Raw genomic sequence first — 13,892 nt, 5'->3', positions numbered from 1 at the left:
AGTGGTGGGCGGCCGGGGCTCTGGCCCCTGTAGAGCCATGGGGACCCCTGTTTGGGGTTGTTGTACTTGACGCGGTTCGGGGGGTGTCCATTGATAGAATTTTCCTAGAAAACTCCCAGGAGACTTAACCGATCTGCTCCAGTCATTTGGGGAATGTGGGCTGGTGGCCTCCCTGACCCAAATACCGCTGTGGGAAAGGGCATAGCCACTCTGTGACTCGGGCGGCTGCCACCAAATACATGGACAGTTACTAGTCTCGGCCCAGTGAGCACTTGTTTTGAAATGACCGCATATTGCTGCCCACATCAACTGTAAGAAACCGTGTTGATGTTGGGACCGGCGCTGGGGTGCCTGCATCCAGAAAAGCCAGCAGGAGAAAACGCAGAATTGCCAGGTGGACCCAGGGTTTCTGCTTTCTTCATAGAGTGGCTCCAGGGCTCTCCCTAGGGGTAAACTGCTGTGCTCGTCAGACGCGATTTCGGTGAAGAGTTTAACTTCGCAAGCAGTTCTGGGCGGGCGTATCTGATGCAGCCGGGGGCACCTCTCCGCGGGCAGGCCTGTGGCTGGGTGCAGGCTTGCCGCTGTGACTCACAGTTCTCGCTCTCAGAAGGCCGCAGTGCGGCCGGGCCTTGCTCCAGGCTGTGAGAGTGAGGCAGCCCGGCCGTCCTCTGTCCTCCCCAAGCTTGTCTGGGAACCAGGCTGGTGCAGGGGGGACGGGTGCTGTGCCACCTTTGCCTCCTGACTGGCTCTGGCCCCTCTGGGCTTATCCACGTGTGTCTCTCTCCAAAGGAATGATTTCCTAAAGGAGATAAAGATCATGTCCCGGCTCAAGGACGCCAACATCATCCGCCTCTTAGCCGTGTGCATCGCCGACGACCCTCTGTGCATGATCACCGAGTACATGGAGAACGGGGACCTCAACCAGTTCCTCTCCCGCCACGAGCCGCCCAGCTCCAGCCCCAGTCAGGTGCCCACTGTCAGGTACAGCCGTGTCCCTCCCCTGTCTGCCTTCCTGACAGGGACCTTGTCTGCAGACGGGGAGCAGCGAGCCCCACAGCTCACTGTGTCCGGACGGCGGGGTTGGCGTGTGGGGAGTAGCCACGCAGGGAAGAGCAGAGAGCCATGTGGGGTCGGTGTTGGCTGGAACCGTGCAGACTGTGCACTTGTCACGGCTCCTTCTGTCCACAGGCGACTTTCTCTCTTGTTTTTCCTCAGTTATGCCAACCTGAAGTTCATGGCGACTCAGATCGCCTCTGGCATGAAGTACCTTTCCTCCTTGAATTTTGTCCACCGAGACCTGGCCACACGGAACTGCCTGGTGGGCAAGAACTACACCATCAAGATCGCCGACTTCGGGATGAGCCGGAACCTGTACAGCGGGGACTACTACCGCATCCAGGGCCGCGCCGTGCTGCCGATCCGCTGGATGTCCTGGGAGAGCATCCTGCTGGTGAGCGGTCTTGGCCCTGGGGGGGGGGGAGGGGGGGCATGCCGTGGCCCAGGGGTGGGCACCGTGGCTAGGGACTCCCGGGCCGCCGAGGCAGCCGCAGGCTTGGTGTCTGCTCAGATGGGATGACCTGCTTTGAGTGCTAATTGTTACTTTTTGGCACTTGCCTATTTCTGCTGGTAAATGTGACATGCTCACTGTAGAAAACTTGGGGAAAAGGGTTAAAAATACACCCATGGTGATAAGGGAGTTAGTATTTTTCCCCTCTCTCCTTTCCACCTACTGAGTGGTCTTCATTAGTTTAGGGAATTAAAAAATCATTTAAAGAAATGTTATCTACACAAAATAGTTCTCTTCCGAATTAATTTCATAACCATATTTCTAATTCATTATTTACACTGATCTCTATATTTTTATTTTAATGATTATCACCGTTTACTTTTTATTTTAAGTTCATCATTCTTTGTTTTATAATTTTTATTCAACTCTTGGTCTTCTGGACCGTGTGTGGGTAAGAGAGACTTTTTTTCCAAATGTCATTTCTTCTGACCATCGGCCCTGAGCCCGTGTCCAGGGGACGCAGCCCTGAGTGAGGCACAGGTGTGGGGACTGCCCGGTCCTCTCAGCGCCTCCGCCGGCCATTTCAGAGCCCGGGGGGGGGGGGGCGGGGGGCGGTCACTCAGGCTGTGAGACCCCAGCCCCTCCTGCGCGCAGGTGGTTCTTATTTTCTCTCCTGCCCCGATCTAAACAGGGCAAGTTCACCACGGCCAGCGACGTGTGGGCCTTCGGGGTGACCCTGTGGGAGGCCTTCACCTTCTGCCAGGAGCAGCCCTACTCCCAGCTGTCCGACGAGCAGGTCATCGAGAACACCGGGGAGTTCTTCCGGGACCAAGGGAGGCAGGTGAGGCCGGGCTGGGAGGCGGGGCCGGTGCTCTCTCGGGGGAGAGAGCGGGCCTGGCTTAGCAGGACAGGCTGGCTGGAGGACGGGCCACCAGATGAAGTCCTTTGTCACGAATCATCCAGATAACGTGAAAGACCAGCTCTTGCCCAGGCACCGTGCACACACTCTGCTCCTGTGTCCCCCTAGGATCCTTGGGGGGCAGGAGGGAGCAGGTCAGGCTCCTTGGCAGCCCAGACATTCCAGGAAATAAAATCCTCGCTCTCAGGTTTGATCTATCTCTTGATTTAAACCATGAGGTTTGTCTCCCTGGTTGACAAAGAGAAGCTTGAAAGTAAGTGATTTATTAGCGTTCATTAAAAATTGGTTTGGACTTTCTGGCGATGTTTCTAGACGACCATGTCCCGAGACAATCAGGTATGCCTGGACTTCCCACCCTCAGCCGGCACCGCCTCTCAGGACAGGGCAGCAGGGCTTCCAGCCTCAGGGGTCCCCGCTGCTGGCCGGGTGCTCTCAGGCTGGTGGCTGGCGCAGTGAAGCTCCTGTGGGTGGGAATCGAAGCTTCTGCCGCAGGGCCCTGGGGTGCGGCACCAGCGGGGAGAGGAGGCTCTGGCGGAAGAGGAGACATGGGTCCCAGGGTGCAGATCGGACCAGGCCAGTGTGCGCACGGGGTGGCGGACGATGAGGGCGCAGCTGCACGTGGGGAGCGCGCTGCGGCTGGATTTTACCTTGACACTCGGTGGCCATGTGTGGCAGCGGATCTCAGTCCTCTTTCTTGTTATGAGGCCACAGCTCCCTGCTGTGGCGGAGGGCAGGTTTACCACGAGTGCCGGAGGGAAGGGACGGGGCCAGAAGCTCTCACCTCCCCTGGCAGCTGGGCTTCTGGGAAGAGGCTGGTTCTGGTTGGAGTGGATCCTGGAATTATCGGCGAGGGAGGAGGATGGTCTCTCTCAGCTACTGTCTGGGGACTGAAATCCCACAGGGGAGAATGTGTCCTTGAGGCTGAATCGGACCATAAACAGCCGCAGAAGCCAGCATGCTGGCCCCGCAGGTCCACCGCTGCTCACGTGTCACACAGCTTTGACGCAGCACTAAGGTTACAAATTTAGTTACTTAAATGTTATGCTATTCAGTTTCACGATATAATAGTTTTGTCATTTAATGGAGTTTCAATTTCTAATAATTTCTGGGATATTTTATTCATTTTGTTATTTTTTTTAAAATATATTTTATTGATTTTTTACAGAGAGGAAGGGAGAGAGATAGAGAGTTAGAAACATCGATGAGAGAGAAACATCGATCAGCTGCCTCCTGCACATCTCCCACTGGGGATGTGCCCACAACCCAGGTACATGCCCCTGACCGGAATCGAACCTGGGACCCTTGAGTCTCTATCCACTGAGCCAAACCGGTCTCGGCCATTTTGTTATTTTTTAAAAATAATTCTTTATTGTTGAAAGTATTACATATGTCTGCTTCCTCCCCCCCGCCCCATTGACCCCCTGCAGCCCACCCCTGCCCCCCCCGCCTCAGGCCTTCAGCACCCTATTGTCTGTGTCCATGGGCCATACATGTATGCATACAAGGTCTTTGGTTGATTACCTGCCCCACCCACCCACCCTCCCCCTCCTTCCCTCTGGGATTCTGTGCTCTGTTCCCTGCTTCCATGTCTCTGGATCCACTCGGTTCATCAGTTTATTTTGTTACTTAGAATCCACATATGAGTGAGATCATGTGATACTTGTCTTTCTCTGACTTATTTAACATGAAACTCTCCAGGCTCCTCCATGCTGTCCCAAAGGGTAAGAGATTCTTCTTTTTACTACTGCATAGTATTCCCTGGTATAAGTGTACCACAGCTTTTTATCCACTCATCTACTGATGGGCACCTGGGCTGTTTCCAGATCTTAGCTATTGTAAATTGTGCTGCTATGAACATAGGGGTGCATATGACCTTTCTGATTGGTCTTTTTTTTTTTAGGATATATTCCTAGAAGTGGGATCACTGGGTCAAATGGTAGTTTTTTACTCATTTTAAAATATTCAGTGTAAAAAGTCCACCATTTCCTACTGGTAGTGAACCAATATATTCTGACCAAATGCCCAATGGTTGAGTAGTGAAGTCAAATATTTGACGAAAGCCCAGGCCAAAGCCACATATCACCACCCTGTTCTGAGTAAGCTCCTTGCCTCTAAGCACAACTTTAAATTTTCAATAAAAATTTATTAAAATTGCTCTGGCCAGTGTGGCTCAGTTGCTTGGGTGTTGTCCTGTGCACTGAAGGGTCGCCAGTTCGATTCCAGGTCAGGGCACATGCCCAGGTTTCAGGTTCAATCCCTAGTAGGGGGCGTGCAGGAGGCAGCCAGTAGATGTTTCTCTCTCTCCCTCTCCCTTCCTCTCTCTCTAAAAATCAATAAACTAAAAAGGAAAAAATTATTTAACACATTAACTTACTAAATGTAATTTATTAAATTTCTATTTTATTATTTTATATTACTACATTTTATTATGTAAATACTAGAGGCCCAATGCACAAAATTCATGAAAGCGTAGGACTTCCTTCCCTCTGGCACCCAGGACCTGGGCTTCCCTCGCAGCCCCGGCTTCGTCCAAGGGTCGTCTGGAAAGATGCCTGGTCTATTAGCATATTACACTTTTATTATTATAGATGATATGAATTTACAATTCATATTTTACTGCTTTCTGTCGTATGGGTAGAATTTCGGTGTGTGAACCGTGAAAGTCTGGGTTGGCGCGTGTGGCCGTCTCTCCCACTGTCCCTGCCAGGGGCCGCCCAGCCTGCGTGTGGTCTCTGTGCCTCTCCAATGGCACCGTTACCATCACTCCTTCCCGAACAGAGTGGATCTCATTCAGGAGAACTTCAGCGACATGAATTCTAGCAGGAATTTTATACACAGGGCCCGTCGCTTAGGCAAACCTGAAATCCTTTGCATGCAATTGAAAGTGTGTAGAAGCCTATAGAGCAGTGATGGCGAACCTTCTGAGCTCGGCGCGTCAGCATTTTGAAAACCCTAACTTAGCTCTGGTGCCGTGTCACATATAGAAATTTTTTGATCTTTGCAACCACAGTAAAACAAAGACTTATATTTTTGATATTTATTTTATATATTTAAATGCCATTTAACAAAGAAAAATCAACCAAAAAAATGAGTTCGCATATCACCTCTGACACGCGTGTCGAGCAATCATTTCAAGACTGAGAATAAATGTGCTTAACGTTTTTGTTTTCAATTTGTCTTAACAAGCGGTGAAGAATTTCCCGAGGACACTTTCCTTGGAGGCTCGTGGTCTAAGTGGACCCCGGGTTCTAACCACTTGGTCTCCAGTCTGAGATGTCATTTGCTGCCGCCTGACCTTTGGGCTGGTGGTAGGGACCCCAGAGCAGAAAGTCCTGCCGAAGGGATGGGAGACGAAGGGGGCGGGCCGACAGGCTGCGGGCCCCTCGGGACTCAGTGACCACCTCCAAGACGGTGGAGGAGGGCGAGTCAATGCCGATGCAGCAGCTCCCCCTCCCCTCTTTCCTGAATGTTCTTTTTGTTTCCAAAGACCTACCTCCCGCAGCCCGCCATCTGCCCCGACTCCGTGTACAAGCTGATGCTGAGCTGCTGGCGGAGGGACACGAAGCACCGGCCCTCGTTCCAGGAGATTCACCTGCTGCTGCTCCAGCAGGGCGACGAGTGACCGCCTCCGGGCCAGGCCGCCCGCGCGCGCGCGCGCCCGCGCCCACGCCACGCCCCGCGCCCACGCCACGCCACGGACGCCAGTGCACGCGAGGCAGGCTGTCCCTTTCCTCCCGCCCCTTGTTTCCCACCGCTCCACCCCCCTGTCCACCCCGGACCCATATATACTTTTTTTTACATTAAAGAACTAAAAAAGAAAAAAAACCGCTAGGGCAGGTAAAATCCAGTAAAGAAATTTTCATTGATGTACCACAGTGTTGAGAACAAAGCTAGATAATTTAGATAATTTATAAAGGCTAAACATGCTTATGTTTATAAATGTGCAGGTTCTACAATGTTTTTTTTATGTTGCCTTTAAAAATAGTTTCAGAAGTAAAACCTTGAATACTAATGTCTTAGGGACCCAGAGATCAGATTGGGGAAACTCGCCAGACGGGTTCGCTTCCTAGTTGGGCCTCTGGGCTCAGCCCTGGCTCTGCGCGTCCCTCTTGGGTCCAAGTAGCTGACACCTGTTTGAAAACGCGCCGCTCTCTGGAATGGGTGTTTTGTTCATTCGTGGGCAGGGCTCAGGTGGAGGTCTATGTGCCTAGAAACAGAGATTGCGTAGGAAGGAATTGTATTGTGTGGAGGTCGGAAGGGCTGTCATGGCAAACAAGCCCGCGGACAGCCCCGTCTTGCTCACATGGCCAGGTGTGTCTCAGTGAGGCCGCTTTTGAATCCGTAAAAACTGCTGTTTCGATAGCTTTACCTCGGCCCTTTGGTTCATCTTCTCTAAAGCTGCCAATTGTTTTAATAAATGAATCCGGTGCAGTGGCGGCGGGCGGGGTTCCTCAGGCGTGTGCGATAGGGGAGCGCCTGTTCCTAGTGTTCCTAGGGGCCGCCTGGGACCAGCGAGGGGAGCGCCGCCCCCCTTTGCCCGGGGCACGCAGGATGAGTGGGCTGAAGAGCTAGGGAGACAGACGTAGACGTGGACCCCAGAGCAGTGATGTGTGGATGGTGCTGGGTGACCCCTGCACAGGCCAAGCGTGATGGAGAGAAAGAGGGAGGTCTGGCTTCCCAGCCTGTGGGAACAGATACCGGTCAAATCAGAGTCCCGTCAGAACGGCCGCGAGCTCCCTACCCCCCACACCCCCACACCCCCAGAGCCAGGGGATAGCAGTGAAGGGAACCCCAATTCCTGCTAAGGGGACACAAGAGAAGACGGCAGAGGACATGGCTCAGGCTCAGGAGCAGCGTGACCCCTGGGCCTGCTTCTGATGCCCTCGCGTCCCTGCTCAGTCCCGGCCTTGCTCCAGGCCATGGTGGACGCCTCACCCCTGCTCCCCAGGGCACTGGCAGGGCCTCTCCTTCCCCCAGCAAACGCCCTTCCCGTCGTGTCCTGGGACTCGGTCTCCAGTCTCTCCCTCGATGAACTGGAGGTTCGCAGGTGGGGAGTCAGGACAGTGGCTTGGGGAGCTTGACCCGCTTCTGCTTTGAGCAGCTGCGCCATCTCGGACAAGTCTGCGCCTGCACTGTGTCTCCTGGCCTGTGAGCTGAGAGCGCTGCAGCGGTGGCCGCGAGGGCTCCCAGTCCCATGTGTCCAGTCTCGCTGGGAACCTGCTCACCTCCTGTCCCGAGAACTGTGGTCGGCAGGAGGTTGGCAGGGAAGTTGCTCCAGCCGCACTAGTAACACCGCCACGTGTGCGCGCCCACGCCCGTCAGACACCTGCAGGGCCGAACACGCTCGCTTCCCCCTTGGGACTTGCCCCTCTCTGCTCGCAAGGTCCGTGTTAGCGTCACGTCCTATTGAGAGTCCCCAGAGAAACAGCTGACAGGACACACACACACACGTTTCTGATTCTTGTAAGGAATCGGCTCATGGCACCATTTGTAGGGCCGAGCAAGAGACCCGGGAGACTGTGGTCACCTCTGGGGATAGACCACCGGGGGCCAGTCCAGGGAGGAGGCTGAGGAGTCAGCTCCGCTTCAGGCTGAGTGGACTCCTTTCTTTCCATCCGAGTCCTCATAGAGTGGGTGCGGCCCGCACACTGGACAGGCCTCTGCCTTCCTCAGTCCAACAACCCACAGCTAATCTCGCCTGGAAGCAGCTCTCAGACACCGAATAACGCTAACCTGGCACCACAGGGCCCGTAGGGTGAACAGAGATCAGTCATCACGTTTCTCTAGAATTCAAGGGACTTGAGCACGACCCCAGCGGGGCCCAGCCGGCCCTGCCAGGACTGCCGGGGGCAGGAGGGCGGCATTTCTCCCGTCCTGCGCCTAACTTTTCTCCTCTTGCTTCTTTCCCACATCCCGCCTCAGCCCCTGCATTTCATGACCCCGCAGAGAGCAGACCTATTTAAAAGGAATGTGGGGTGTCTCGGTTTCCCCGGCCGTGGGCGAGAGAGGTCACCGGCTCCAGGTGGCTGGCAGACCGCATCATTGCGTCCTGTTAGCCTTTCTAAACGTCACCTTTATTCTGTATATGGAACGCTTTCCGTCCAGGTGGTGGTTTTGGAGTCAGATCGGAATGTCTGTGTAGGTGGGTCAATGTGCTGAGAGCTAGGCCCCGCCCTGGATGCCCGGCCCAGACTCCCCTGCTCAGAAAGGCCTGGCCTGGAGGCCCGAGGGGGCTGTGGTGTCAGCGCGGGGGGCAGGATCGCCTGTAGGTGCCCGAGGTGTGGCGAGCACAGGACGGAGGGGGTGGCAGATGGTGAACGAATGTGCGTGTGGCTGAGCGGAGGCCGGTGGCAGGAAAAGGCCGCAGGAAGGAGAGCGGACCTCCCATAGGTGGCTGCAAAGGGTCCGGAAGAGACGGAACTGAGTCAGGGCAGAAAAAGTAAGTGTCGTGAAGACGAAAGGAGGATATGTGTGGAGAGAAGGAATTCTGGATGATGAAAAAGGAGACGTCAGGGGCAGTGTGAGCAGAAGGGAGCTTTGCAGAGCCTCTGAGAGAGAAGTTCCTCATGGGCACAGTCCCTCGTGGTGCCCGGCAGGGAGGCCCTTTCATTCCCAAGGAAGCAGGTGGCAGAGGTCTGGACGCCTGTATCCTCAGCTGCGAATCCATCAGCTCCGCCCACCACGGACCTGGTTCCCAAGAGCTGCCTGGGATGCAGACCTGGGCCCGGGGAGTTTGCAGACCGCCAACCGGCTTTGCGTCCCATCTCTTGCTTCTGTTAAGGCATCACTGCTCGGCCCAGAAGGGCCACAGGAACAGGGAAGCATTAGGCTCGAGATCGGTCGAGTTAGTCTCGTTTGACACCCATGCAGAGGTGGGTGCGGGTGGAAGCCCTGTGCCGTTCCCACTCCATCCAGGCTTCCGCACAAAGTGGAGCTCAACCATGTGTTTTGTGTCAAGGAGAACAGAGAAGTTCCAAGGAAATATTCTAAAACAGAGTAGCATCTGCTTTGCCCAAAACTATTAAAAAGTGAAGAAAATTATAGTTAAGCCTTAAATTATTCTTCAAATAGGACCGCTAAGGCCCTGATCCTAAGTTGAATTTAGTGTAGTCCTGCCCTCTTCGCCTTTCCGTGAGACCTCTGACCTCTGACCTGTGGCCTGGCAAATGGCAGGTCCCTGAATGCTTCTGGGAGTTACAGATCCTGGTGTATGTTGGGAAATCCTCCTGGACGGAAATTTAACATTTTTACGAAGCAGATGAATGTCTTTTCCGCTTGGTAAGTGCATTGGAATGCTTCCCAACACGGGAAGAAGCCGGAGTGGTTAATGAGGACTGATTCTGGCATTCTGATTCTCTGCTACAGTCAGCTGCACTACTTGGTAGGCAATTCTTTCTAAAACTACTTATTTCAAAACATTTTAAAACTGGCAAGAAGTTGCAAAACTAGTACAGAGTGGCCTCACCCTAACACCAGGCTTTCCCACTGATAACATCTTACGGAACCATCACGCTTTTCCAAAGCCAGAAAACTGACATTGGTCTAATATTATTAGCGCAACCACAGATCATACTCAGATTCCACCAGCTTTGCATCAGCACTGATTTGTTCTGGATGAGTTTAACCCTTGCTGGTTTGTAACCTGGCCTTGCTTGGAGGCCTCCAGAAAGACACCATCTGGATACAAATGTACAAACTCTTAAAGAGAATGTAACTCACTCGTTCCTTTATCAACGAGCATTATCCTGCCTGGGCTGCGCACGTGCACGCATCTGCTGACTTTGCTTGGCTGTTTAGCATCTGGAACCATCAAGAACAACTTGGAAGAATCAGGCAACGCAGAGAACAGTGAAGACCTGACATGGCTTGCTGGCTAGCGAATCTATAATAATAAAAGTGTAATATGCTAATTAGACCTGACGTCTTTCCGGATGACCTTCTGGACGAAGCCAGGGCTGTGAGGGAAGCCTGGGTCCCAGGTGCCAGAGGGAAGCTGGTGCCGGCAGCCGGGGAAGGCCTACTCTTGCACAAATTTTGTGCATCGGGCCTCTAGTCAGGTATGAAGGGAAATCCAGGTGGTTCCTGCTGTTTCTACAGCAAGGAAGGATCGTAATTGTGGCAAAGAGAGCACTCCAGAGTGAACCAGTGTTTTGGTCAAGGAGTAGGTGGCACCGAGTTACAGCCCCAGGGCATCTTGTGGGAGGACTAGAATACAGTGGTATAGACCCTAAATGTGATAAACTATTTCAGAATAGTAGAGGTTTCATTTGCCTAAATATCTGTTCTGAAATGAAATAAACCACACTAAACCAAATTAAATACTAATTTCAGGGGGGACGGGAGGGGTGGCTGGTATTGGGGCTCCAGCTCTGTGGCTCCCAGCTGCAAGGTTTGTGGCGGTGTCTGAAGTGCCCTGTTTAGGACTCACAAGATTGTAACTTGTTTACCACTGCATCCCACATCCTGTAAAGTTCCTGGCCCAGACTCGCCTGCTGGGCACCCCATACATGCACCCCTTACTGAGTGTTGTTTTTGAATGAATCAAATATAGAAACAGAAACTTGTCAAACTGCATGACTGTGGTGAATTGGGGAGAACTGCTCTGCTGTGATTTAGAGGGTTTGTTTTCACTTGAGGAGAGAGTAGAAAGGGCCAGAGCTTACTGGTGGAGAACAGCCCCCATCAGTGGATGTCCTGTGTGTGCCTTATTCTTTGAGGTCTTTCGACAGCATTTCAAGGTCGTTCTGTTTAAGGCACCCCGTCCAGAGCAGGCACCAGACTCTGGCGCCAAAGTCAGCCCTTTGGAAACAAGTCTTGCTGATGTCTCGTCAATAACCTCCAGGACTCTAAAGGGGCAGGACCGGTCAGCCCGAGCTCGCCGAGCTCGCAGGCATTCGGGACCGCAGGTACCAGCACAGGGAGGGTTTGCGAGGTTTGAGGGAAGGCACCGTGGGGTAGGCAATCACTCCGAGTGAAAACTTGTTTTCTTGAAAAGAGGCTGGGAACTAACGGAAGGTGTGAGCATTCCTACAAACACACCGAGTGTGCAGTGTAGCTGCTCACGTCCGCCCTTCACTATCCACGCCGCCCATCCCGCCCCCGTTGTCTGTCCGTCCCGTCCGTCCGTCCGTCCGGTGGCTCTGCCTCTGCTGCAGCGAGGAGCAGGCTTCCTGGGGGAGGGCACACCTGGGCTGCTGTGCGGACTTTGGAGGGCCACGTGGCTTGTCAAGGGGTAAAGAGAAAACTGACTTAATTTGGCTTAAAACTATTGTAGTCATTCCAAAATAGAGCATGTAAGAATTCTCTGTATTAGAAAAAGAACGAGATACCAATTGTATATTTTCTTTTCTTTATTTATTCTCTGTAAGTCTGATAATGGTCAACTGTAAATAACAATGATTAAAGAAATATGCGCCTGATGGTGGTTTGAGCCTTATCCCTCTTCCCCCGGGCCTCGCCTCCTTCCCGAAGCGCCGGGCGCCCGGGGGCAGACCCGTGGGGCGGGCTCAGCGGAGGGCTGCTGACCGGGCTTCTCACAGACCAGCCGGCTTTGCTGGCAGAGAAGCACCTCGGTCCCTGGCACAGCCAAACCCAGGAGCCGGGTTCTGTGCCGTCAGACAGGCCGAGGTTAAGGGGGGCCCTTTACTGTCACCAAACTGCAGTCCCTCCTAAGTCCAAGCAGGGTCCCCCCCCCCCCCCCCCCCCCACACACACACAAACAGCAACAACAGCTGAACCGGAATGCTGACCCGGCTCTGAAACAGATTTGGACGGAACCACCCAAACAGCGCCTCCTGCCTGCCCTGGAGGGTATGTTCACACTCCACTGTTCGCCCAAGGTGGACACTTCTCCCAGCGACGGCCACCCGGGTGGTGTAATGGGGCCACCCGCGGAGACCACCACCAGGGACTCAGATCAAGATTTAGGAGCCTTTATTAAGCTGGCCAGCGACTACAGTCACAGCACCCTGCCGAAGCAGAGGCTGAACTGCAGTGCCGACTTCAGGAGTTATACATTTTATTATTAAATTCTGTGCAGGCCCAGAGAAAAATGTGTCTTTCAAATTCAGGGCCCCCAATATGGAGGAAACTCTCTTTACTTATACTTTTCCCAGTCCTTTGTTTCCCAAATTGGGAATGAGACTTCCGGGCCTTCTGAGAAAGAAGACCTGCGTGCTGGGAAGGGGCCATGAGGCCATATCTCCAGGCCTGGCCTGGTGTCCGCACTGACAGCTCTGTCTGGGGCAGAGTTTACGGCCTCTGGAATGGGAGCAGTCTTACTTTCCTATTTAAGACAGAAGCCATACTATCAGGGTTAACATTTCAAACAGCAGTTTTTATATAAGATGGACACTTCACTGGGCGACGGACTATCCAGAGGAGGCCACGGGGGTGAGGGACGGACATCACCCAGAGGAGGCCACGGGGGTGAGGGACGGACTGTCCAGAGGAGGCCACGGGGGTGAGGGACGGACATCGCCCAGAGGAGGCCACGGGGGTGAGGGACGGACTGTCCAGAGGAGGCCACGGGGGTGAGGGACGGACATCACCCAGAGGAGGCCACGGGGGTGAGGGACGGACATCGCCCAGAGGAGGCCACGGGGGTGAGGGACGGACTGTCCAGAGGAGGCCACGGGGGTGAAGGACGGACATCACCCAGAGGAGGCCACGGGGGTGAGGGACGGACATCATCCAGAGGAGGCCACGGGGGTGAGGGACGGACATCACCCAGAGGAGGCCACGGGGGTGAGGGACGGACATCACCCAGAGGAGGCCACGGGGGTGAGGGACGGACATCGCCCAGAGGAGGCCACGGGGGTGAGGGACGGACATCATCCAGAGGAGGCCACGGGGGTGAGGGACGGACATCACCCAGAGGAGGCCACGGGGGTGAGGGACGGACATCACCCAGAGGAGGCCACGGGGGTGAGGGACGGACATCGCCCAGAGGAGGCCACGGGGGTGAGGGACGGACATCGCCCAGAGGAGGCCACGGGGGTGAGGGACGGACTGTCCAGAGGAGGCCACGGGGGTGAGGGACGGACATCGCCCAGAGGAGGCCACGGGGGTGAGGGACGGACATCGCCCAGAGGAGGCCACGGGGGTGAGGGATGGACATCACCCAGAGGAGGCCACGGGGGTGAGGGACGGACTGTCCAGAGGAGGCCACGGGGGTGAGGGACGGACATCGCCCAGAGGAGGCCACGGGGGTGAGGGACGGACTGTCCAGAGGAGGCCACGGGGGTGAGGGACCGACATCGCCCAGAGGAGGCCACGGGGGTGAGGGACGGACATCGCCCAGAGGAGGCCACGGAGGTGAGGGACAGACATCGCCCAGAGGAGGCCACGGGGGTGAGGGATGGACATCACCCAGAGGACGGCCACAGGGGTGAGGGACGGACTGTCCAGAGGAGGCCACGGGGGTGAGGGACGGACATCGCCCAGAGGAGGCCACGGGGGTGAGGG

The 13,892-nt window shown here is 54.7% G+C and overlaps 1 protein-coding gene across 3 annotated transcripts in view; it reads left to right on the top strand.

The window, feature by feature from the left end:
* DDR2 (discoidin domain receptor tyrosine kinase 2) overlaps window positions 1-11,845 on the top strand; it is a 64,927-nt gene extending 53,082 nt beyond the window's left edge. For all 3 annotated transcript variants that reach the window (XM_070397432.1, XM_070397433.1, XM_070397434.1), the window contains 4 exons: window positions 790-981; window positions 1,216-1,450; window positions 2,199-2,348; window positions 5,914-11,845. In XM_070397432.1, the coding sequence (XP_070253533.1) occupies window positions 790-981; window positions 1,216-1,450; window positions 2,199-2,348; window positions 5,914-6,048 (712 nt within the window). In that variant the 3' untranslated portion in view covers window positions 6,049-11,845. The remainder of the gene's footprint in view (window positions 1-789; window positions 982-1,215; window positions 1,451-2,198; window positions 2,349-5,913) is intronic.
* The last annotated feature ends 2,047 nt before the right edge of the window (window positions 11,846-13,892 follow it).

Source organism: Myotis yumanensis, unplaced genomic scaffold, assembly GCF_028538775.1.
Source record: "Myotis yumanensis isolate MYYU_CA2020_CCGP unplaced genomic scaffold, mMyoYum1.0.hap1 SCAF_17, whole genome shotgun sequence".
Lineage (NCBI taxonomy): Eukaryota > Metazoa > Chordata > Mammalia > Chiroptera > Vespertilionidae > Myotis > Myotis yumanensis.
The sequence above is the reverse complement of the archived record's forward strand: the minus strand, read 5'-3'. Positions and strand labels throughout refer to the sequence as shown.